General features: G+C 43.3%; 1 protein-coding gene and 1 long non-coding RNA gene across 2 annotated transcripts in view; one reads left to right on the top strand and one right to left on the bottom strand.

The window, feature by feature from the left end:
* Positions 1-2,729: 2,729 nt before the first annotated feature.
* Positions 2,730-25,819, top strand: part of LOC123646909 — a 43,785-nt gene continuing 20,695 nt past the window's right edge. Inside the window, exons 1-2 of the long non-coding RNA XR_006738095.1 lie at positions 2,730-2,826; positions 4,435-4,546. This is a non-coding gene — a long non-coding RNA (uncharacterized LOC123646909). The remainder of the gene's footprint in view (positions 2,827-4,434; positions 4,547-25,819) is intronic.
* On the bottom strand, positions 11,708-16,722 carry IL6 (interleukin 6). Its single transcript, XM_045564092.1, has 5 exons — positions 16,666-16,722; positions 16,325-16,500; positions 14,786-14,899; positions 13,891-14,037; positions 11,708-12,307 (listed from the first exon to the last, which is right to left on the bottom strand). Exons 1-5 carry the CDS (start codon positions 16,682-16,684, stop codon positions 12,128-12,130), a joined length of 636 nt encoding a protein of 211 aa, XP_045420048.1. The 5' UTR covers positions 16,685-16,722; the 3' UTR covers positions 11,708-12,127.

Raw genomic sequence — 25,819 nt, 5'->3', positions numbered from 1 at the left:
TGAGGATATTAATATCTTTTTTGTGTTTTTTGATATTAATATTTTTGAATATAGTTGACCTTGGGTTTGGTGATGATTTTTTAGATATGACATCAAAGGCACAATCCATGAAAGAAAGCATTGATAAGCTGGACTTCGTTAAAATTAAAAATTTCTGCTGAGTGAAAGACAATGTCAAGAGAATGAAAAGACAAACCACAGATTGGGAGAAAATATTTGTAAAAGACATATCTGATAAAGGACTGTTATACTAAATATACAAAGAACTCTTAAAACTCAACAATAAGAAAATAAACAATTAAACAATGGTCCAAAACCCTTAATGTATACCTCACCAAAGAAGATACACAAATGGAAAATAAGCATATGAAAAGGTGTTCCACATCATATGTTATCAAAGATATACAAATTAAAACAACAATGAGGTACCACTACACACCTGTTAGAATAGCCAAAATCCACAACACTGACAGCACCATATGCTGGCAAGGATGTGGAGCAGCAGGAACTCTCATTAATTGCTGGCAGGAATACGGAATGGTACATAGAGCCACTTTGGAGGACAGTTTGGTGATTTCTTGCAAAACTAAACATACCCTTACCATATGACTCAGCAGTCATGCTCCTTGGTATTTACCTAAAGGAGTTGAAAACTTATGTCTACACAAAAACCTATCCATGAATGTTTATATTACTTTTATTCATAATCACCAAAACCTGAAAGCAACCAAGGTGTTCTTCAGTAGTGAATGGATAAATGAAGTGTGATATATCCAGACAATGGAATATTATTCAGTTTTAAAAAGAAATGAACTATCAAGCCATGAAAAGATATGAAAGGAACTTAAATGCATATTATTAAGTAAAAGAAGCCAATATGAAAGCATATTGTACAATTTCAATTATATGACGTCCTGGAAAAGGCAAAACTCTGAAGACAGTAAAAAGATCAGTGGTTGCCAGGGGATGGGAGGAGGAAGGGATAGGCAGACCATGGAGGATTTCTAGGGCAGTGGAACTACTCTGTATGATACTGTAAGGGTGGATATATGTCATTATACATTTGTCCAAACCCATAGAATATATAATACAACACCAAGGGTGAACCCTAATGAAAATTATGGACTTTGGGTGATAATGATGTATCAATGTAGGTTCGTTGATTGTAACAAATGCACTGTCTAGTGTGGGATATGGATAATAGAGGAGGCTGTGGATGTGTAGGGGCAGAGGATATATGGGATATCTCTGTTCTGCTCAATTTTGCTGTGGGCCTAAACTGCTCTAAAAAATAAAAGTCTATTAAAAAAATAAACAAAACCCAACAGCACAGTTAAATCTCCACACGAATTTATATCAAGCATAATTGAGTAGATCCTTTGCAGCCTTAAATTGAGATGTATGTAGGGCCTTGAGAGCCTTTGCTTTTAACAGAGTTTCATATCACAATGAAAAATATCTGATCCAGGTCAAAAAAAATTCATTGATTTTTTTTTTTTTTAACCTGAGGGAAATGCCTTCGCAGTTTTATCTGTACTCTCAGTTTCCTGAAATGGTTAGTGTAAGTAGAAAATGTACAGGTTCCTGAAGTCACTAAACCAGCCAGTATTTCTAGCAAAGAATTTTCAGCCTTTTTTTTTTTTTTTTTTTTTTGAGACAGAGTCTCACTTTGTTGCCCGGGCTAGAGTGAGTGCCGTGGCGTCAGCCTAGCTCACAGCAACCTCAAACTCCTGGGCTCCAGCGATCCTACTGCCTCAGCCTCCCGAGTAGCTGGGACTACAGGCATGCGCCACCATGCCCGGCTAATTTTTTCTATATAGATTTTTAGTTGGCCAGATAATTTCTTTCTATTGTTAGTAGAGACGGGGGTCTGTCTTCTTGCTCAGGCTGGTCTCGAACTCCTGACCTCGAGCGATCCCCCGCCTCGGCCTCCCAGAGTGCTGGGATTACAGGCGTGAGCCACCGCGCCCGGCCTCAGCCTTTTTTTTAAATTCAAGATTTCATATATTTTAAAGACTTTCTCTTTAATTGTGAGAACTCTTGCCCCTGGTCGCTTCAACATGACTGGGAAAGATCAAATACGAACCTACACAATTTCCTCATCATACTGGTATCATGGAATTACCAATTGCGTTTGAATTAGTTTTCATTAGAGAAGCGTGTTGCGTCTGAAGCGAGACCGCACCTCACTCTGTGGGCCGTCCCGCCCTCAGGGCTTGTTGCTCTGCGTCCAGGGCGGCCCCGCCAACGCGGCCAATTGCTGGCCGTGCAAGGGCTCCGTCCCTCCGCCGTCGCCGTGCAGGCCCCGGTGGGGGCAGTGTGCTTCCGGCCTGCACTGCAGCCCTGATCTTCCCCCTGTTTCACTGACGCTGCTGTTTGTCTTTGTTCCCCTCAAATTTTCATCCTTATTGTTTTCAGGAAATTCTGAGAGAGGGCAGTGGCGTCGACTATCATGACTTCGCCATCTTTATCCAGAAGCCCCTCAAGCACAGTTGTCTTTGAGGAAGCTGAACTCAAAGGTAGCTGCGATGGTGCAGGTTTGCTCTGGCCCCAGAGAGGCGTCGGCGCTGGAGACTCGGGAGGAAAGAGACGCGGCGAGGAGCTAGTGGGGGAGACAGGTGGAGGGAGCCTTTCCGCAAACAGCAGAGGCTGTGGCCATTGATCTGATTTAACGGAGCCCGAGCCGGAGTCGGAGCCGCGTACGCCCTTGATCCCCACCTTCTGAATCATCAAAATCCCCTGGGAACCTGTGAAGAAGCAGATTCCTGGGCACTGTTCTTCAGAATCCACTCTGGGAAACGCTGGCTGGGAAAGCAAGGAAGGAAAGTTAGTATCTGACCGTGATGGGGCATTTCACATATACAGTGAAGGTTCAACCTCATAGCACCATTTCTGTATCTGATGTACTGCGCAGAGATGGAAAAATGCCTGCAGCCACTTTATCTGCAGTGGCCCAACCACTATGTCATTAAGCTGAACCCATGCCTTTAAGCGTATAAATGAATCATGTGTTTGGCCCTTGACAGTTCTCACTGCTTTTTTTTTTTTTTTTCTAAACAGAATATTTGACTCTTTCCATGAAACTCTCAATTTTCATTTTTCCTTTGTGGCTCTTGTTCAAAGGGTAGAAACTTCTAAAACCTGAATTGTCCATTGTGTATGGAACTACCAATTATAGCTCTTAGTCTTTATGGCATTTCATAGTTGATTATTACCTCCTGGAATAGAGCCTCATTAACATTTTAAATGTTTGTGAATGTGCTAAACAAAAGTTTCATTAATTCGTTTCTCAATATTAATATATACTTACTGTACCAACTCTATTGGAAAACCAAGTCTCTTACTTGAATATTTCTGTTTCTTTCCAACATTTCTTTGTTACTTATTATTTCTGTAGTAGGCACAAATCTTAGGCTTTCAACATAGGTATGTAAGACATGTATATATTTTTAAAATAGAATATAATTTCTATAGCAAGCCCCCATTTCATAGAAGTTTAACTTCAGCTAAATCAGAGTTTCCTTTGTCAATTCAGGCTCTTGCTCTCCCTGTGGCCCTCACACCTTCAGGACTGAATGCTGGTCCCAGGAGTGCTAAGACTTCCTGGGGGTGGGGATGGGGGTGGGAACAAGCCACCTGTCCTCAGTGGTTGTCATCTAAATTGGGCTTCTATTCATCAGACACAGCACAGCTGGCTGTCATGTCTGCCTTGTCCAATCCTAAGGCCTCTCCAGGCTGTTCTTACTTGGATCCTTCAAAAACACACAAAACATTTTGATGCTATTCTCAGAGATATTTATCAATAAGTAACTCTTGTTTTTCATCTATGACTCCCTATCTTCCATAGCCAAGAAAATCCGTATTTCCTTTAGGACAGGAAAAATTGAATTTTATATAATTATGCACTCTGTCGAATCCATTTGGTAATATATACTTTTTGCCACATACTCAAAAGTTCAGCCTGTTATAACTGAAAAAAGATCTGCTTTTCTGCAGAAGCACCCCTCCCTGGAGGGAGAAGGTACCTTAAGGTTTAGTTTGAATGGGGAGAGGGTCATGGGCAAAAAGGAAGGACTAGAAATGAAAAGAACATCAGTTTAGCATATAAGAATATTACCCACAAAAAAGGACACTGGAACTTGGAATGTATGATTAGCATCTATTGTGTCTTCTGGGTTCTTAATTTTAGTCTGTTGTTCTGTTTTTCCTTTCTGAATATTATTTCCATATGTCCTGTAGGGAAATGGAAAGCTGGTGGCAGTGAGAGATGGCTCACTGGCACAGACTCTGTGTTGTGCTGATGTGGCCTTGCAAATCTGACTTTGGGTTAAGAATTGGGAGTACCTGATTTAGGATACATTGTTTTAAAAGGAAGCACATATTCTTCTTCCAGGTAGATTGAATACTCATACTTTTCCCTATTCCTCCTACTAGGTACAACTACAACTCTGGACATAATAGATCAAACAAACCGAAGAAGACTCTGGAAAGTGAAGAGAAGAGGCAGACAAGCTAGAGACCTCAGGACCTGAGGAGTGACTTGGTGGTGAGTTCCCTGGCTTTGCTTTTTGCCTCATCTATTTCAGACTCGATACTGGAGGAGAAGGTATCCAGATAGTTTCTGGAGAATCAAGAAACACCAACGGGCACAAACAAAGTCCCAAGAAAAGCCTGATCTCTTTAGGACTAAGGAAGGGACAGCCTGGCAAAACAGAAAGCTTTCAGATAATAACCACTAGACTCTGGCCAAATATCCCAGAAAAAACTATGGTCCCACTACTTCGCTTTACCGCTGTGACCAGTGAGGAGCCTAGACTTACGCTCTTATGAGGCTGTAGGGAGGCATCCCAACACCCCACTGGGGTGATCTCAGAGAAGGCTGAGTGGGGAGCCAGGACTTTCATCCCTGCCAGGTGGTAATGAGTCCCCTCCCTCTGTGCTATAGAGACCATGTGGAAAGCCTGGACATCCACTCCCCGCTGTCCTTAAGGAGGTGGCCCTTTCCCTCCCCAATAGAATGTCAGTGGAGTCCACATGGGGAGCAGGCATGCCTCTCCAGCCAGGGTGGTGTCCATGGAGGCCCAGTAGGGACCCTGATCTCCCATCCCTGCCTGGCAGTAACTAGAGGTCCCTCCCACCTGGGTGTTGACCCAGGACAAGTGGAGAATCTAGATTTTCCTCCCCACCTGAAGACTAAAGACAAAGAAAAATTTTTGAAAGTAGCTAGAGAGAAATGACACATTATTTATTACCTATAGGGAAAAAATAATTTGAATGGCAAGTAGATTTCTCATCAGAAACCATGGAGGCCAGAGGGGAGAGACAACATTTTTCAAGTGTTGAAAGAAAAGAACTGTCCACTCAGAATTCTATATCCAGTGCAAAAATATTAAATAGTCCAGGAATGAAGGAGAAATCAAGACATTCTCAGATGATGGAAAACTAAAAAACCTTGTTGCCAGAAGACCTATCCTAAAAGAATGACTAAAAGAAATTGTTTAAACAAAAAAGAAATGATCTTAGAATACCAGTAAGGAAGAAAGAACCTGAAAAGAGCAGAAAAAAAGAAGAGAAAAAACAGTAGACTTTCCTTTTCACGAGTATTCTAGACCATGTTTGATTATTGAAGCAAAATGTATAACCATCAAATGTGGTTCTCAGCTTCTCAGCTCATGGAGAGGAAACAATGAAGACTGATATTGTAAACAGAAGAAAGTAAAGGGATATAAAGAGAGATAAAGTTTCTGTACTTCATTTGAACTGGTAAAATATTGATACCAATGGATTCTGATAAGTCATATATCTATAATGTAATGCCCAGAGAAACCACTAAAAGAGATCTACAAAGAAAAACACTCAAAAGCACTATAGGTAAATCAAAATAGAATTTTAGAAAATGTTCAGATAACCTATTGGAAGTCAGGAAAATGAAAATAGAGAAGCAAAAATTACAGAGAGATCAAATGTAAAGTAAAAAAATGAAATGGCATTCTTAAGCCTTAACATATTGACACTTACATTAAAGGTCAATGGTTTAAGAATACCAATTAAAAGACAGATATTGGCATAGTGGACTTAAAAAGAATGACCCAGCTATATGTTGTAAAAGAAACTCCGTTCAAATAGTTCAAATGATATATGTAGGTTAAAAATAAAGAATGGAAAATATATACCATGCAAACCTTAATCAAAAGAAAGCAGAAGTAGCTGTGTTAAAGTCAGATAAAATAGATTTCAGAGCAAAGAAAAATATCAAGGACAGAGAGGGACATTACATAATGATAAAAAGGTCAATCCACTCAGAAAACATGGGGATTCCAAGTGTGTGTTCACCAAACAACCAAACTGCAATGTGAAGCAAAAACCGATAGAACTAAAAGAAGTAATAGATAAATCCACAATTCTAGTTGGAGACTCAATGTTCCTCTCTCAACAACTGATAGAACAACTAGAGATTAAAGCATCAAGGATATATAGAACTCAACAGCACCATCAACAGGGTCTAATTGACATGTAAAACATCTAACAACAGTCGAATATGTGTTCTTTTGAAGCACCTGTGGAACATATACCAAGATAGACTATATCTGGGCCATAAAACAAACCTCAACAAAGTTAAAAAAAATTGAAATCATATAGAGTATGCTCTCTGACTCCAATGGAATCAAATTAGAAATGAATGTCAGAAAGATAATAGAAAAAATCTCCAAACACTGGGAAACTAAACAGCACACATCTAATACGTGTGTCAAAGAGGAATTCTCAAGAGAATAAAAAAAAATTCAAACTAAACAAAAATGAAAATGCAACATATAAAAATTTGTGGGACAAAGCTAAAGCAGTACTGAGAAGGAAATTTGTGGCATTACATACCTAAAAAAGGAAGCACATTGTGTAAGTTCTTCCAGAATAATGATGTGAGCTCTCACTATAAAGGGTCTGGGCTAGAGTGAGAATTGAGCTTTTCAGATGCTGGAAGATCACACGTCATGTGGACAATGTTACCAACAGGTTTGTGCCCTGATTAAAGACCTGGGCATCAAGGGAAGCTGTGCTCAGACATGCTGTCTGCTCCTATGATAGCTACTAGCCATATGTGAAATTGGGGTCCTTCATTTTAAATTTTATTTACCTTTAATTAATTTAAATTTTAAAATAAATACACACATGAAGCTACTGTGTGCCATGTGGACATTGGACTATGAACATGGGACTGTGTACCATGTGGACATTGGACTATGGACATTGGACTATTGCTTTCTTCTGCATGATTGAAGCTGGTTCCTCACCACATTTTTGTTCTAATCCACAGAAAGATAAAATACTAGAAATGGAGTGCAAGCAATTTCTTCTTAGGCAAGTGAAAGTAAAATGGCATCACTTCTCCTCCTGTTTCATTGAAAACCTAGCCACTGTGTAAGGGGCTCCTAAGACCACCCTCCGAATTGGTGATTTACCAGGAGGGCTCACAGTACTCAGCATATAGTTATACTCATGGCTATGATTTATCATAGCAAAAGGATACAAAGCAAACTCAGCAAAGGGAAAAGACACGTGGGTGAATTCTGGAGGAAACCAGACACAGGCATCCAAGAGTCCTCTTCCAGTGGAGTGACACAGAATGTACTTAATTCCTTCAGCAATGAGTTGTGACAACATGTGTCTACCAAGGAAGTCATTAGCAACTTAGTGCCCAAGGTTTTTACTGGGGGTACCCTCTGCTTTGTACGTATTAAAATTTCAGATTCCCAGAAGCAAAACAGGTGGTTCATATAAACCATATTGTTCGTACAAATGATTTAGGCATTTTTTTCATTTGGGGCAAGTTTTATTTTGATGTAAGAGAACTGTTTACCATTCAAATTCCCAACCCCAGACAAGGGCCAAGCTTGCGAGCAGGCCTTCCTAAGGATAGCTGTCTTAGGCCTACTATGTTCTTTTTTTAGCATAGCCACACCTAACTGCAAAGGAGGGTGGGAAATGTAGCCTTTAGATGGGTAGCTATGTGTCTATTATTACTATAGAAAAAGTGAAGATAAATCTGAAAGGATAACTATCAGTCTGCTGTGGAATTTTCAAACTTTGTGACTGTACAAGTTGTTTAGCGTCCCTGCTCCTTTAGTTAGTACATGTGCCTTGAAAATAACATACATTGAACCATGCCTGGCACAGAGTAAGTGCTCAGTAGTAGCTATATCATCATCATCATCATTAGTAGTATTTTCTTACAGCATGTGGGCATGTTTGGGGGTTGGTTTATCTCTTCCTTCCCATCCTTAACCCAGCAGAAACTCTGGAATTGTTATCAGAAGTGAAATCTGTCCTGCTGCCTCCCTGTTGGCTTTCTTGCTTGCAAATTTTTGGTTCATATGAATAGTGTAACCTAAGTGTCCTCAAGCCTCTAGCATTTGGGGATAATCCTTTCCTTTAGCGTCTAAATATAATAGCCAATATACTAATATCTCCATCCAAAGCTGACTACAGGAATTTCAAATCCCTCCCAAATCTCTCTGAGTATTCTTGATTTTCTTGGTGGAGTCTTACATGTCCTGGTTGTTGCCTGTCACTTCTCACATTGAAGTCTTACCTTTGGTTTCTCCTTGATCACGTTTTGAAGTCTCGTTTCTGAATCTTACTGTGGTTTCAACCATCCTTTGTCCATTTTGCCCCCAAATGTGGACATGAACCTCCCTTCATTTTTCAGAGTTGGGTTACCACTTGGCTAACAGATATTTGCTTTGTGCTGGTGAACAAAACTTATGGACGTTTTATGAGTAAGGGAGAAGATAAAGTAAAATTGGTTCTTTGCAGTGTCTGAAGTTTCTAGGGCACATCTGCTGCAAGGAGCTCCTTCTTGTCTTTTCTCTGTCTCTGTGTTTTGTTTTGGTTTGTCTCCCACCTCCTTGGTACTGTCTGCCCTGCTGCTGGCACCTGCTGCTGCAGAGAACTGGATCTGTTCTAGATCTCCTCCCTGCCTCTGGAGCCCAAACTCTTGATCCCATGCCACCAGAAAAAAACTGAAAAATCCCTCAACAGTTAAAAAACGAAAGCAGGGAAATTAAAACAAAAACAAAAACAAATAAACAAAAAAAACCAAATCAAAAAATCCTTCCAAGAAAGTTGCTCCTTATCTTTTGGTTATATTAGCAATTTTATTTCATCTGTTCTCTATGCTCTTTCATGACTTGGACCCTACTACTTTAGCTTCATTTCTACTATTTGTGATTCAGCCATTTAGGATTTCTTCAGTTTCTCCGACATGTTCTCCTTTGCCTCCGAGCCTTTGCACCCACTCTGCTCACCAGGTGGAACACCCCTCCTGCCTCCCCAAATGGCTGAATCCTACACATTCTTTTGATATAAGCTTCGATGTCATTTCTGCTGGGAATCTTTTCCCCGGCCCTCTACTTTAGATTCGACTCTCCTACTGTGTGCTGCTGTAGTAGCTGTATTAGTTTCCTAGGGCTGCTGTAACTAAGCTGGGTGCCTTAAAAGAACAGGAATTTATTCTCTTACAGTTCTGGAGGCTGGAAGTCTGAAGTCAAGGTGTCAGCAAAGCCATGCTCCCTCCGAAACCTGTAGGGGAGGATCCTTCCTTGCCTCTTCCTACCTCTGGTAGTTGTCGGTAATCCTTGCTATTCCTTGGCTGATAGATGCATCTCTCCATCTGTCTGTCTTCCATTGAACTTCTTCCCGTGTGTCCACCCTAATGACTCATCTTATCTTGATTACATCTGCAAAGATTCAATTTCCACGTAAGGTCACATTCACTGAGGATTAGGTTGAAGTTACCCCAACATCCTCTTCCAGCCGCTTTCCCATCCATTCTCCACACTGCAGCTTGAGTGATCATATTAAAATGTAAGTCTCCCATGCCATTCTGCTACTTAAAATCTGTCAGTGTCCTCTCACCACATGGGGATAATTCCAAAATTTTGAATATGGCTTCTGATGCTGTTGATGATCTGGTCCTGGCCTTCCTCTCCACCCCATTTCAACCACCCTCCTTCTTGCCCTTCATAAATTGGAAATAATGTAGTTTTCACGTCTCAACCATACTTTTTGTTGATTCAGACGTTTGCACATTCTGATCCCTCTGTCTGGAATGCTCTTCCTGCCCATATTGGCCTGGCTAACTCCTATATATCTTTCTTATCTCAGCCAAAACCTCTTTCTTCCTCAAGGAAGCCTCCATGGCTGCCCTCCCCAGTTTTACTTAGGTACCCCTGCTATTGGTGACCCCAGTATGGGTTCTCAGTGCACCCACATTTCTTTGTTGTAAACCTCATCATACTCACAGTCTTTGTTCAATGTCTGTTTTCCCTGCCTCAGTGTGTACTGTATGAGCGCAGAGCCCATTTCTATCTGTTCACCTCTTCATCACAAGCATTCCCTGACTTATATATGGTGCCCAACACATTTTTGTTTGAAGAATGGAAGAATTGGTGAAGTGCTATTTCTCTTTATTCTTTGATTTGACCCTAATTTTGGGAAGCCCACTTGTGATGCATGGTTTCTAGAATTCAGAGCATGTGGCTCTTTTCTTGCTCAGCTCCTCTCAGTTCTTGGCCTCCGTGGATTTTCCCTTACCCAGCAGAACTCCTCCCCTGGAGGAAGAAGTCTCTGGTGGTTAGGGTGGGAGAAAAGCTTTGTTAGAAGACAGAACTTTCATATTGCTGGGGTTGGAAAGGGGAAATCTGTACCAAATTCCCGGTGCTGTGTTGAGATGGGGTAGAGGGGTCATGTGAAGTTGTCCAGATTGCCTCTCACCACCATTCTCGATGGGCGAGTTGAGAGGGCAGATGAAGATCATTGTCAGAGGGGAAGGAAGTGGAGGTATTCATCTATTGACTACTCATTGCCTTCTCTAGAAGTCTTTAGGATCTAGTTTCTTTCTAATTCTTGCTATTTTTCCTTAAGATGAAGCTACATAAGTACACAGAGTTAGCAATTTCTCCTAACACTATATGCCCCTAAGAATTGAGGTGTCTTCTTACATTTGAATAAAGTATACATCTATGTATACTTTATTCACTCAACAAATGTTTATTGGGGGCTCCTTTGTACAAGTTCTGGGCCATGAGCCCAAGATGCAAAGATGAACACACTAGTGTCTGGTTTCTTGAGGAACCCACATATTGGCTAGAAAGCAAAATCCATCAATTTTATTTAAGGTGTGATATAATGTAGTAGGTGTTGTGACAGATAGATATGTACAATGTTTCAGTAACCCAAGGGAGGGAGGCAGACCTTCTGGTCACTATTTGGAAGCTTGCAAATTGCTGCTGTCTTATAAAAGTGGTTGTATGATCCCAAAGTCTTTGATTGCATCTTTAAACATATTCCCCACATTAACATGTTTTGGGATTTTCAGCATCTCTTTCAGTTCCCTGGGAGACAGTGGGACCTAAAGGTGAAGAATAGGGGGCCTAGAGGCAGGTGGATATGAGTTTCAAATCTGGGCCCTTGCCCTACCTTCCAGTTGGATGACTTAGGTAAATCACTTACTCTCCCACATCTAGGAAGCAGTATGTGAGTGCTGGGATTAAAGGATGTGATGGATGTCACACACCTAGCATGGTGCCTGCCATGTGGTGGATGCTCCATCATAGCTTTCTCCAAGTGATTGAGTATAGCTTTTTTTGGGGTGGTGGCGATGACAAGAAACTTGTTTATAGTAAGCTTCACACAATTCACAAAGTCTTAATTGCTGATTCAAAAACTACGATTTAATGGTATCAAAATCATTTAAACATTATTATATAAATACAATATAAATATCTCTTTTAAAAATATGTATAAGTTAGCAATTTATCTGAGGTAAGCCTATACATTCCAAGAGATGATCTGGCTCTGAAACAGAGGATATTCAAACTGCATAGCCACTGTATATTATCTCAGAACGAAGACATAAAACATTTCAAGTGGCACTTCATAAAAATATAAATATCACTTAGATAAATTAACTTGACTTCACATATTTAAATATCAATAAATTAAAAATAATTAAAATAGTGTCCTAACGCTTATACTTTAGGTTTTTCACAGAGAACAACCTAAGTTATGTGCACAGTGGAGTGGTTTGGGACCAGGGGAAGGAATGCCCATGAACTACACCAATCTTAGTTTAGTTGTCCCCCCTATTCATCCGAATAGCCCTCAAGCTGAACTGCAGGAATTCCTGAAGGCTGCGCAAGATGATGCTAATCGCCGTGTGCTGCACCCACTCATCCTGCGACTGCAGTTCCTCTACCAGTTTGGCATTTGCTGTTGGGCTAGGGGTGGTTACTGCCTCTGCATTCTTTATCTGAAGGGAAAAGAAAACAAAAAGGATTCTTTAAATAATTGAACAAATCCTCTGCAGTGGAAGGATGCTCTGGGCTGTGGGAAGGTGTTCAAATTTGGGGTGAATGAGACCCACTGGGGCTGCCTGCCCTGACTCGCCCAGGTCGGGGGAGGTGCTTCTGCTCCAAGCCCACCCTGAGCAGGACCCTTTCATAGCAACTGAATTTTAATCATTCCTTTGCTGCTCTGCCTCCCATTAGACCATAAGCATCTTGAAGGCAACACCACTATCTTATCTGTCTTCTGTTGAACCAGTACCTGGCACACAGTTGGAATTTAATAGGTGAATGAGGAACCCATACTTAAAGGCATTTTAATGGGTTCTTAGTGGCCTCTAACTCTAATACTTTCCTCCAGTTTCCCTCTCACCATCCATGCAACATCTGTTGAGAGTCCACTGATCTGGTGGTGTGAAGAGAACTGGGGAGCACCTTTCCATAGACCCACCCACATAGGGGCAAGTAATCGTGGAAGGCCTTGCACCTCCGTTTGCATCTGGAGTGCTGCAGCATGGCCAGGGATATAGGCTTATTAGAAATGCAGATCTAAGGCCCACCCCAGACCTGCCCAATCAGATTCTGCATCACAAGATCCCTGGGGCATTCCTGTGCACATTAAAGTACTGAGACACTTGGTTTGGCAGGATCAGCACCGGGGTTTCATTCCAGGGCCCTTCTCTTGCACTCCGATTGGCTTTCCCACCCACGCAGCCCCCACAGGGTCTGCCTTTTGAATAGGTAGCTGCTGGTGGCCCAGCCTTTAGCCTTTGGCCACTTTTCTGAATGAACTCTCTGGTAAAATGTAGGGAAAAAGAGTTGAAACAACCACAATGAAAAGAATGCCACTTGGCACTAATTAAAATGTTAAAATTAGGCCGGGCGCGGTGGCTCATGCCTGTAATCCCAGCACTCTGGGAAGCCAAGGTGAGTGGATCGTTGGAGCTCAGGAGTTCGAGACCAGCCTGAGCAAGAGCGAGACCCCGTCTCTACTAAAAATAGAAAGAAATTATATGGACAACTAAAAATATATATATATAGAAAAAATTAGCCAGGCATGGTGGTGCATGCCTGTAGTCCCAGCTACTTGGGAGGCTGAGGCAGAAGGATTGCTTGAGCCCAGGAGTTTGAGGTTGCTGTGAGCTAGGCTGATGCCATGGCACTCATTCTAGCCTGGGCAACAGAGTGAGACTCTGTCTCAAAAAAAAAAAAATGTTAAAATTGTTTTTGTGCTTTCTGTTCTTTGTTATTATGGATCACTGGGTGGGCTTGGATGTGCTTCCTTCTGCCTCTACAAATCTTTTCTTGTTATCTCTTAAGCTGTTATAAATTGATGTTAAAATCCACCTCCTTTAATATAGTTTTAAATACAGTTATCAATGTCCTTTTGCAGAAGAGAGCCAAAAACAAAAACAAAAGTTTAAACTTTAGGGGACTATTCTTCAGAGCCTTCCATTTACACATAGCCTTGCATCCCTGAATTGTCCAGGCTGCTTCCTTTGGGCCTGTCTTCCCCATGCCAAGTGAGGGGAGGAGGGGAAACACTCACCTTTTGCTTCAGGATCTCGATCAGATATTTGATGCCCATTTCCAAAGTTTTGGCATCATTCGTATCATCCTCAAACTTGTCCTCGATGTACTCCAGGTATGTGTGATACCCTGCAAGTCCACCAGCGATATTTTGCAAGCAAACGTCCTAAGGGAGAAGATGGTGGGAAAATTAGTTATTACTAGGAGATAGAACCAATTTTAATCCTAAGTGAAGGACCAGGGGGAAAAAAAAAGAATCAATTTTAAAAGTTCAAATTGCTATAATTCGGCATCTTCTCCCTTTGCCTCTCCAGAGAACTTTAAGTACCTGCTAGGCATCACGTTTTGGGACATCAGGAAGCATATTTACAATGGTAAATATCCGGACAATTAAAGGCACCACTTAATTAATTTGACCCAAAGCCCAACAGGTGCTCGAATGTGGCAACAGGGATCCTTCCTGGATCCTCTTCCTGCACTCCTGCCCTTGTCAACGTTGGGCCGAAACCTCCTTTTAAGGAATAATCACATCAGTGCAGGTTATCTCACTGTGTGGAAGGAGAAGGGTGTGGAGAATTAACTGAGCAAGGATCCTGCCAGGGGAAGTCAGAGAGGAGAAAGGCCCCGCAGACTCCCTTACTCAGGACGAACTAGCTAAACCTGCAGGGGTTTCTAACGTTTAGCAGCTGTGAAAATCCCAGCACAGAGGGGCCATCTCAGGCCAAGCCTGCTCAGAGGATAAACTGCCTTCCAAAAAGCTTTAGTTGGCATCCTCATGAAATTACATAATAATGTTCTTTACATCTATCCCCTTCTTTGTTGACTGCCTGGATCGATGGGTATAAAGGTACTGTAATGCAAGAGGGAGAATTTTACCTAAGTGATAGCTAAAAGTGAATGCAACGAGTTCATACCTGACTGAATCCAGCTTGGAAGCATCCATCTTTGTCTGTCATCTGTGGAAGCTTCAGGTGGTTTCCTGCCAGTGCCTCCTTGATGTCTCCACATTTGGTACCCTTTTCACACAACTGGGAAAGAATACCAAAATTGTTATCATGTAAGTGCCCCTAAAACAAACACCACTAGAGGGCCAATTCCTGTTCTGCCACAGCCAGGAAAGTCTCTAAGAAAACCGAAGTCAAAACCCACTGGCATCCTGGCAAACAAAGTCCGGTGAATTTGGGCACACTTCGGTCCAAGTCCAGGCTCACTGTGACTTCAGGTGTGTTACTCATCCCGAGTCTCAGTTTCCTTATCTCCAAATCGGGGATCATTAAAGTTTGCAAGTTTGTTACGAGGATTAGACATACTATTCATATAAAGTGCCTGGCACATAGTGGGTACTTAATAAAGGACAGCAATTTTGATGATAATTGGGTGAATATAATTCAAGCCATTGAATGTTCCAGCTGGAAGGACCTGTGAGATCATCTAGTTCCAACTCCACAGTTTTACAGATGGATCCAGAGGTGGAATTTGTTTTTTTTTTTTTTTTTTTTTTTTGAGACAGAGTCTCACTTTGTTACCCGGGCTAGAGTGAGTGCCGTGGCATCAGCCTAGCTCACAGCAACCTCAGACTCCTGGGCTTAAGCAATCCTACTGCCTCAGCCTCCCGAGTAGCTGGGGCTACAGGCATGCGCCACCATGCCCGGCTAATTTTTTTGTATATATATTTTTAGTTGGCCAGATAATTTCTTTCTATTTTTAGTAGAGACGGGGTCTCACTCTTGCTCAGGCTGGTCTCGAACTCCTGACCTCGAGCGATCCACCCGCCTCGGCCTCCCAGAGCTAGGATTACAGGCGTGAGCCACCGCGCCCGGCCCAGAGGTGGAATTTGCCCAAGATGACAAACCTGATTTGGCAGAACCAGAACTAGAGTCCCGGCTCCCAATCCCCTCTCCTGTGTTCTTTTCTTTCTAACAAACAGAGCCAAAATATCTTGCATTTAAAGTTGGGAGATGCTTTAACCTACATATGATTTTGCCACTTTGGTAGCCTCTAAAGTATCCACCTTAGCTGGAATGACTTTGGGGAGTCCTAACCACTGAGCTTATGTCACCGAAAAGTATTGCAACTTCCCCAAGAAGCTGAACATTCACTTCAGGTGGCACTTTTCTAATCCTCCTAAAGTCCAAGGAATAAAAAGAAGGTTCACAGACCTTATTTTTTGGTTAGGGAAAAGGGAGCTCCTGCCAAGTGTGGAGCTGAGAATGGGCCAGGTGGCATGGATTCCAGCCCCATTCTGTGTTTTCCAGAAAGGAAAGGAAACTCCTGAGACCAGCAAGTAGAGGAGATGTACAGAAGACAGTCTAGCCTGCCCCTTTGGCCTCAAATCTAAAGTGCCCCAGAACCCAGCAAAGACCTCCCCATGCAGCCGCCCCTGTCCACACGCAGGGGCAAGGAGAACACATGCCCACACGGGCCGTCTTGTCCCCATCGCCAAGGCTACCCACCTGCTCTGTCAGTTCATCGATTTTTCCCAGGAGGTGCTTAATAAGTCCTTCTGTTTGCTCTGGAGTGGTGAGCGATGGCTTGTTTGGGGTAGCATCATCCTTGGTTTCTTCTTCCAGAGGTTCTGGGGTGGGGAATGCAGTAGCCACCACCAGGAGCAGCCCCAGAGAGAAGGCGCCTGTGCGGGAGGGAGGAGAGAGTCCAGTGAACCGACGCGCAGCTGGGAGCTCGCCTCTGCTGGCCGCGGGCCAGCCCTGGCCGGCCACACGTCCCTCCCTCGCACAGGCGCTGCCGCTGCCGCCCCCCGCCGGCGCCTCCAGGGCTAGGGATTTCCTTCACTTACGTGCGGAGAGGGATTTCATAGCTGGGTTCCTGGAGGGCAGATGGAGCTCTCTTTCGTTCCTGGAGGGCTCAAGGGTAGAATGAGCCTCAGACATCTCCAGTCTTATATTTATTGGGGCTTGAGACTCTAATTTTGAGCCTCATGGGAAAATCCCACATTTGATAAAACTTTGCTGGAGGGGGGTGGGGGGGAGGGGCCAGAGCGGGTGGGGCTGATTGGAAACCTTATTAAGATTGTGCAATGTGACGTCCTTTAGCATCACAAGGAATCATAACTGGGGAAAAAAGTGCAGTTTAGGTCATCACTGAGGCTATCGCTAAGTAGTAGTATCACTCTTCCTTTACTTTCTTTTTTTTTTTTTCTTTTAAGTGACTTAGCATTTTGGCATGTCTTGACAAAGAGAAAAGCTGAAGGCAAGCACGAAGTTTGATGAGGAGGGGAAAAAAAGGAAGCTAAAGCTGACTATGTTTTTTTTTTTTAAAATTACTTCAGTTACCAGATTAACAGACTAGGATTTAGCATGCCAGTTAATCTGTATTTGTAAAAAACCTAAAATATTCTGACCTGTTTCTTCAGACCACAGCCCCCGGCCTGGGGTTACAAAGAAGGTAATACTGCCAGTCATCTGAGTGCTTTGATTTCCTGGCTTTTGCTGTGACCAGCCATTGCAGAACTGCCTGGCCACCCCAAATCTTGTGCAGTTATTTCTAGAAGTCTCCAGGTGGATTGTGCGACTCCTTTTTGCCACAGTGCCGGGCATCTGTTGGTTTCCTCCTCGCGGGCTCCAGCCCACATAGGGGAGGTCACTACTGCCCTGCTCTCTCCCTAGTGGCTCTTTGGGGGTCCTCCAAGTGAGGACTTCGGTCTTTATGCCAGAGGGACCCACTGCCACGTGAGTCCCATCACCACTGCCAGCAACAGGTGGGTTCTGCTCCCCGGGCCACCTGAACGGGCCCTGGGTCTGCTGGAGCTCTCAAGTTACTGAAGCTCACTTCGTTCAGGGCAGAAATGGGGAGAAACACTACTCACCTCTTTGATGGGGATGTTAAAGGAGGACCTTGAGGCATCTTCCAGAGCTTGTGTTCATAGCTCCCTTTCGTCCTGTGACATGATTTGAATTCAAAGGTGGCTGGAAAGAAACTGCTAACACAGGCCAGGCTGTAGCTCTGAATCAGCTTCCCCTCCAGTCCTTTCGTATTGGGTCAAGCTTGTACAGAAGCCCTCTTCCCCGAGGATGATGTCTCTTGCAGGAGGGTCCTTAGTAACACGCAAATGGCCTCTACATCTGGCAACCCTACCAGTCTCCAGAAACCCAGAGAGTTCTAGATCTGGCAGCCCTACCAGTCTCCAGAAACCCAGAGGACTCTGAGGATGGCTCAGGGTGGAAACTGGGACCCTTGCACTGCACCAAAACGGTTATTTACAAAACAGAGCGTTAACATCGCTATCAGCTTCTTTGCTTTGCAAAGAGGATCTCTTCAAGATTGCTAAGACAATGACCTCTGCTAGGGCGTTTAAAATATGGATGATTTGCTCAAGTTTTGTTTTGTGCATAACATTTTTCGGACCTGCCTCTTGTGGAAAGTGAAGTCATCCATTCTTTCACTGATCGTCTAAGCCTACAGAAGCAGCAGTCCTCTGGGAGTACTGGGGATTTTTGGTTTGAAAACGCAAATGAGGCTGCTTCTAGCCATTGTAAGGATTTTCATTTTCTACAGCAAAACTGATGAAAGAAAATATCTAATTTTAATCCTGTAAAGTCAAAAAAGGCTTTAGCACGCTCCAAAACAAAACACACACACACACACACACACACACACACACACACGCACATACACACACGCACATACACCCTTCTCAGTCACCTGGCAATATTTTAAAAATCCCTCTAGAAATAATTATTCTTTTGAAAGGAAAAAAAAGAACAGAAAAGAAAATGAAAATGGGGGAGGGTGGTTGAATGGTTTCACTTTTAGTGCTCTTGGGTCTTAAGCAACTTAGGCACTCCGGAACTGAGTTCTCTTTCCTGCTCTAAATGAAGCCCCCCCCCCCCATCTCCTGGCTCCCGTGTGGTGTGACAGGCCTCCGTAGTGTGGGATTTTTGCTTTTTCTCAAATATCTGTTTTCTAGAAAATATCACTTGGTAAATTTCAAATACCTGAACTTCATGACACAAGACAACATACAGATTTATCTTGTCAAGAACAAGTGTTTTTAAATAGGCAGTACGTGTCCATGAGAAAATATTGAAACAGGATCTTAGGGCATACAGGGAAAAGTAAGTCTCCTTCCTTTCCTGGCTCCTTTTCCCACAGGTAATGTCTAATCCCTAGTATAAATCCTCTGTTATTCTAGTCTGGGAGAGGTTTTCTCAGCTACCCAAGTACTCACCTTGAAACTGCCCTTTCCAAATTAATAAAGGGGTGCAAGTCGAGAACTATGGTAAGGGCTAGTAGGGTGGGGAACCTGTGGCCTTGGACCACATGTGGCCTTCTGGATCCTCGAGTGCAGACTTTTTACTGAATCTAAATTTTACAGAATAAATCTTTTTAATAAAGGGATTTGTTCTGTGAAGTTTGGATTTGGTTGAGGGGCCACACTTGGGGATCTGGAGGGCCACATGTGGCCCCAAGGCCACAGTTTCCCTAGAGACATAGCTAAAAACAATGATAATAACCAGCCACTGTCTCCTAGTTAGTTTTCCTATAATTGCTACTCAGGAGTCACATAGCTGATGATCATAAAGATTCTTAACTTTTCCCATCGATAACATCACCCTGTGAAACCTAAGGCTAGTTTTTGAGATGTCTTCCAGCCCTGAATTCCAGTGGAACAGCTGACCCACCCAGACCAGTGGCCCATACCAAGGAACTGACTCAACTGTCTTGTGACTCCCACCCGAGAACCAACGCAGCAAAGAAGACAATTTCTACACTGCATGGTTCTGCCCCAAACCTAGTCAATTAGCAAACCCAATCGCCTAGCCTTTTGCCTACCAAACTATCTTTAAGAACCCTTTCTCCCAAATTTTTGGGGAGATGGAGTTGAGAAATTCTTCCTATCTCCTCACATGGTGCTTGCAATATTAAACTCTTTCTCTATTGTAAACCCTACTGTCTCCACGTATTGCTTCCTCTTGAGCAGTGGGCAGTGCACCTGGTTGGGCTGTAACAATCTCTGTATTTACATCATTGGCTTATGTATGAGTATACAACCCACACACAAATATACACACACTATAATTTTCAGTGGTTTGGTGCCATCAACACGGTTCTCTGTGGGAGGGCACGTGACAGAGCACAAACACTTGGGTCTTGCAGCTTGGGTTTAAAGCCCAGCTCTACCACTTGCTAGCTGTTTGACCCTAACTGAGTTACATCAAGGATCTGTTTGTTACACCAAGGATCTGGTCTGTGCCCTTGTTTATTCACCTATAAAACTGGGGTGATAATATTTCTTCTCTTACAGCGCTGTTGTGAAGACTGAATGAGATAGAGTGTGCAAAATCTCTAGCGCACAGTAATCCCACAGTAAATGCTCACTCATCCTAACACTCCTTGGCTTAGACCCTTTGCCTCTGAGAACTCCTCCAGCTCTGCTCTGTCAGTTCACCTGATGTCTTGCCAATGAGGGACTGTGAATGAGCCAGACCACTGTGCCAGTGATGTGATGTCCCAATCATTTTCCCTCTGAAGAAATAATGAGAGTCTGGGTTTTGTTGAAAATGCCTTATGGCACAAAGTAGGGGGCAGGGAGATTTCTTCTTTTTTGAGAACATTAAAATCCCCAAACCAGGTCCCTTGATTTAGATAATTAGCCCAGCTTGTGTCTTGCTCTTCGACCTTTTCCAAGGCTTTCTGCTAAGTTTTTATGACAGAAGTCCACAGCCTTCCCATGCATGGTCATTGTCATTAATCAAACTCCTGAAAATGGCCCTTGAGGGTGGAGGGTCCTGACTTAACCACAGATCTTATACTTCTGGCAGTCAAAAAAGAGCAAGTTGTGTGGGGAGTAGGAATGCATGTGTAAAGAGAGGTTGGTGACGCTGTCTGCCCCCTGCATGTTGCTAGCATGGATCTTCATTAGTGTCAATGCCTGGGCTGGCATTTGCTTGTGGGAGAAATGGGCTCTCCTTTGCTCCAAAGCATTAATGCAACATGCACAATTCCACCATGATAGCATCATTCCTGTGCAGCTCAATGGGTTTTCCACTTGGAGGGCTCATCCCTTGTATTTTTTTAAAGACTCTTTTTAAGGGCAGTTTTAGGTTCACAGCAAAATCAAGAGGAAGGTACAGAGATTTCCCATATACCCCCTGTCCCAAAATCTTCCCCATATTTTAATATGTATGAATGACCAGGAAGGGCTGTGCTGTCAGCATTTATTAACTAATTTCTTAGTTGCTGGATTGCACCATTGCTGATTTGAAGTGACTGCCAGCTGAGACCAAGAGAGGCAGGACAAATGGGAGTGTGTGGGGAAGGAGAAGGGAAACCAAGGCAGCTCTGCTTCCTTGTCCACCTTATGTAGGGAGGGCTGGTCCTCTCTCTGTCCCCCAGAATTACTACCCATGACTTCTTTCCTATATGTTGTTAGAGTCCAGTTCAGAGTCTACTAATACATTCAAGATGAAGGGGAAAAAGTGGCTTCCATTTGGTACTTAAGCTTGCAGGAGGAGAAGGGTTCTGCACATCTCACAAGTTAAGATGTGGTGTCGTGCTTTCTGGCTATATTCTGAGCGTTGGAGATGGATGGGTCTGTGATTTAACAGGAGGGAGAGTCTCAAGAAAAAAAGGGAAGTCACTGGGTACTAGGGAACTTGCAGTTGCTGTCAGAATGTAGTTTCACTTGTCACCAAGTCATAAAAAGTTTGCAAAATGAAACAATGGGTGATTTAACACCGTCCTCTGGGACTGAGTCCTACTGAGCAGATACCATGCCTGAAGGCTCTGGGAAGTATCCTGCTTTGGGAAGAGTGGTGGTTTTACTTGGACAGGCAATATTAGGGACATGTGGAAAGAGCCAGTGGAAATTGTAGGGCAGCCAGGGCTGGTGACCAAAGCTCTTGACAATTCCCAGCCTGGTTCAGTCTCAGTCCTGGCCTTAGAGCCTCAGCTCTGATGTCCTATTGGACATCTTGGTCTGGCCTCAGTTTTTCTGAGACGGAGGGTATGCTCTGCTTGGACCTTGCTGCCGCTGGGCCAGGGAAGGGACTCATCTGCCCTGCTGTGTTTCTGATTAAAAACTGTGTAGAGAGGTCATCTGTTCTGTGCCCCCGTCATTTTGCTGTGTACTGAGTTACCTTCCCCCTGCTGAAGTGGAAAATCCCAGGAATATTAGGAGGGAAATGGCCTCTTTTGGGGTAATAATATAGACTCCCCCTGCTTAGGGACACCCCTGCATCCCCTTCACCCTGGTCTCTAGGCCTGGGAGAGAGTGTCCTGGTCTCAAGATGTTGATAAGCAAGTTGCTCTGAAGCTGGTTTGGGGATGTGAAATTGCTTTGCTGATCCTGAGGGAGTCAATTTCCCTGGCTCCCTATGGCTGGGGAGGTCCCTCAGGCTGAGTTTCAGTGCTTTGTCTCTTCTCCATCTGTGGGGAAGGCCTTCTATGTTGGTGGCTGCTGGTTCTGCTTTGTAACTAGGAACCTGCAGTTTGTCAGCTAGGAGCAGTAAGTTCATTCATCCTCACGAGTCATTTAAAGCATCTTTGGTTTCTCTGAAGATCTCAGTTCTCTGAGTTCAGTGTCATAGGCAGAAACTAAACATGCAAAGCATTGGTTGGTTTCCTCTCCTCTTTTCTCTCAAAATTAAGGTACTAAGAAATCATTTGAAATCATCACATGTAATAGTAAGACCAGGGGATTCTGCTGGCCTGGCTATGACGTCTTTCACCTCCCTTCCCTGCCCTTTTGGCTGGTTATTTGCTAAAAAGAGAGTGTCTTAAATCCCTTTGAGCAAAGCCTCATGTGTGTTCTCCTCAGCCAGCTGAATTCATAGAAGGTAGGGAAGGCCTCTCTAGTCTTGATGGTGGAATAATGTCAATGAAATGCTTTGGGCATGTTTAGCACTCTGTAATTCTGAGACATTGGGTTCTATTATCCCCGAAGAAGGACCCACCTGGATTGATTTAAAATGTTACAGAAGAATTCAGATTCAGGTGAGCAGGTCAAAGAATCACAGGTAATTTCTTCAAGCTATTGGATTCTGTGTTATACGTAGCTATGCGTGTGTATGGGTGTGTGCGGCACACAGCAGAGTCCTTGCCCTGCAGACCTACCACAGACATGGCTCCAGTGGGCGCTGGCGCCTCCATGTGAGGGTGTACACAGGAAGCCTGGGCTGGCCATCGGCTGTCACTCCCTGTAGCTCCCCCTGTGCTGCTGGGTCTCTAGCAGTGGTCCATGTCTGAGCTGCAGTATTGTGTCCCCCAAAGGCTTTGTGGGATGACTTTCCTATATCCCTTACCCTGGAGGCCATGTTTCCTATGTGCTACTTTCCTATGAGATAGGGATGGCGGAGGGGTGGGGGAGACGTGGGGACAGGAGGGGAGGCATGACCTGCTTCGCTAGTCGGCTTGGTAAGTGATCAGGATGTGTGGAAATGGCTTCCTATTCCCAAAGGTTTGTTTGGGGGCTTGGTGCCTAAGTGACTGCTATTAAGTGCCTCACACCCTTCCATCCTTCTAGGACAACCAGTAGAAAGGCTGTCATATATACTCCTTCTCTGTGTTATGTTTGTTCACTGTGGACCCAATAAAGCTATTGAAGATAGCAGGGCAGGGCAGGGCAGATGTCAGAAGGAGATTTGGTCCTGAGCTGTTTTTGTCTGATGCTGTACGGGCACTCTCTTGGCCAGGCTTGTAAAGGCCCTGTTGGTCTTCTGGACTTGGATTACAGGATTCAGAAGGAAGCTGGCGTTTCATACTGCCAGCAAAAATTTTGGCTGAGTGTAGGATTTCCCTGAATTAGGCTTGTCTTTTTACTGCATTGCTAAAACCTTGGTTTCTTGTGTTTTGCAAGTGTAGCTCTTGGCAGATTTGAGTGTTGAGATGACGACTGACTGGAGGATTCTGGGCAAGGTGCTCTCCCATCTCCGGGCTCGCTTAGAGAGATGCTCTCTAAAGTCCCTCCTAGCTCGAGCATTCTGTGTTTCTGTGGATCTTCACTGGCCATGCTTAGTAATATAGAGTCTACTAAGAACTTTAGGAATAGGAGTCTGTAAATTGAGACATCGTGCTTGAAAGCCCAAAAGTCTCATGGTGTCTTCCAGTTCTCACCCAAGGACTAATTAGTAGACTTGTTTTGGCTGGTCACAGTGCCACCCATTTTGACATGCCCAGGATCTTGGTGGCCTCACGCAGGACTAAAGTGATTCAGGAGATGCCAGAGCCGAGCATATCACTGCAAGGAAGCAGCCGATTTCTTAGTTATTATACAAGCAGGAACAGATCAGTATTCAAAACTAAGTGTTTTTAACTTAAAGAGAATTATACAAGTAATACATATTCAATGTAGAAAACAGAAAATAGAGATAGGCAAAAAGGAAAAAAAATTTTGAAAATATATAATCTTACCACCCAGCAGTAATCATTGTTATCATTATCATATAATCATTCTAGTCATTTTTCCATGTAGAGATATATATATATTTTACATATATACATATATATCTGTATGAAACAGGAAAATACCATAACCCTGCTTTTCTTTTTTATACTTCTTTGTATGCATAACATTCTGGGTGACTCTCTGGATAGAGGTGGGGTAAATAATGGCTATAGATATAACAGAGTTCAGAAGGAAAATATCAAGTGAGGTTTATAGGTGACTCTTGCATATGCACACTATTCACTTCATAAAGCACGGGGGAAGAGTTTATATTTTAATGGGGATAAGACACATTTAAAATAATCACTGGGTTTCCTGGGAGGTTAACTTCTCAGTTGTTCATGGAGTAGTATAATCCCTAAATCAGTAAGTTGTGCTGGTTGTTGGGCATCATGGAAATGTGTTTTCAGTTCAGCTGAAGCTTGCTTTCATCTGGGTCTAGACATAGACAAGCTGTGGTTGGACTTCACAGTGGGCATCAGTAGCTCATTGCTCTTCATTGGTGGCAGTACATGTGGAGAATTGTCATGGATGATGGTGTCATCATCTCTCCTCATCTTGTGTGGTTCATTACCTCTTGTATCTTGAAATTTCTTATCGGGGCCTGTTTTTACAAAGCCAGAAAAAAAAATATGTATCTCTTGATAAGGATTTTCCACTCTTGCAACATATCTCTCCTTTCCATCTCTAGTTCTGGCTGTAGCCCTTGGGTGACCTCTCACCTACTGTGATTGTGTTGCTTGTACAAGGGAAACTGTATTTTTTGTGGGAGTAGAAGCAGATAGCATCCCTTGATGATAGTCAGGGAAGGTATTTGGGTGTTTGGCCATGGTCTCTCTTGAGGACTCTGAGATTCTGAAATGGGGAATTACTGAATTTTTCAGCATTCTTCCCCCTGACCCTGACCTCTTTAAAAATATAATTGTAAGCACCGATTTGGGATAGTTTGGATGTATTGGGTGAAGTCCTAGGAGGACTCCTGGCCCTTGAATTCTATAACCACAGTATTGTTTTCCTTCTGAGGTACTTTGAGTAATTGAGGATTGATATGTAGGATCAATCAGGTATTTGTTGAATGCAAGGTGCTGAGCTAGATGCTTTACATACTTAATTCATTTAAACTTCACTCTATGGAGGTGGCTATGTTATCTTCACTTTATGGATGAGAAACTGAAGGAGGTGAAGGAATAGGGAGCCAAGGAACATGGTTTAAGGACAGTGATACGATGAAAGTATTTAATCTGAGTGAGCAGAAAGAAGACCATGGGGGACTGGAGTTACGGAGGTGGGCTTGGAGGCTGTTGCAATCATCTCAGTGTAAGACCAGATGGAGGCTAGCCATCCGGAGTGTGCAGGAGCTGGCTGACTCAGGTTCAAGAGAGCCAGTTGTGCCTACCACTTCCCATCTCTGCATTCAGTGACTCCTGATGGTAGTTTGAAATTAAACGAGGTGGAAATATTTATACCACAGAAATTGGCAAATGCTACAAATCAGAGCCTTACCCTCCCTCTGTTCCTCAGCTAGTTTTGAATATTTGCCACAGAT

This window comes from Lemur catta, chromosome 11, assembly GCF_020740605.2.
Source record: "Lemur catta isolate mLemCat1 chromosome 11, mLemCat1.pri, whole genome shotgun sequence".
In the NCBI taxonomy this organism is placed as follows: Eukaryota; Metazoa; Chordata; class Mammalia; order Primates; family Lemuridae; genus Lemur; species Lemur catta.
The sequence above is the reverse complement of the archived record's forward strand: the minus strand, read 5'-3'. Positions and strand labels throughout refer to the sequence as shown.

What these genes read in the sequence shown, in the direction of transcription:
- IL6 (XM_045564092.1), bottom strand. An exon ending in TCCAAGCTGGATTCAGTCAG is followed by an intron (nt 14,038 to 14,785) that starts GTATGAACTCGT and finishes CTTCTCCCTTAG; the next exon opens with GACGTTTGCTTGCAAAATAT. An exon ending in TCGAGATCCTGAAGCAAAAG is followed by an intron (nt 12,308 to 13,890) that starts GTGAGTGTTTCC and finishes TTTTCCCTTCAG; the next exon opens with ATAAAGAATGCAGAGGCAGT.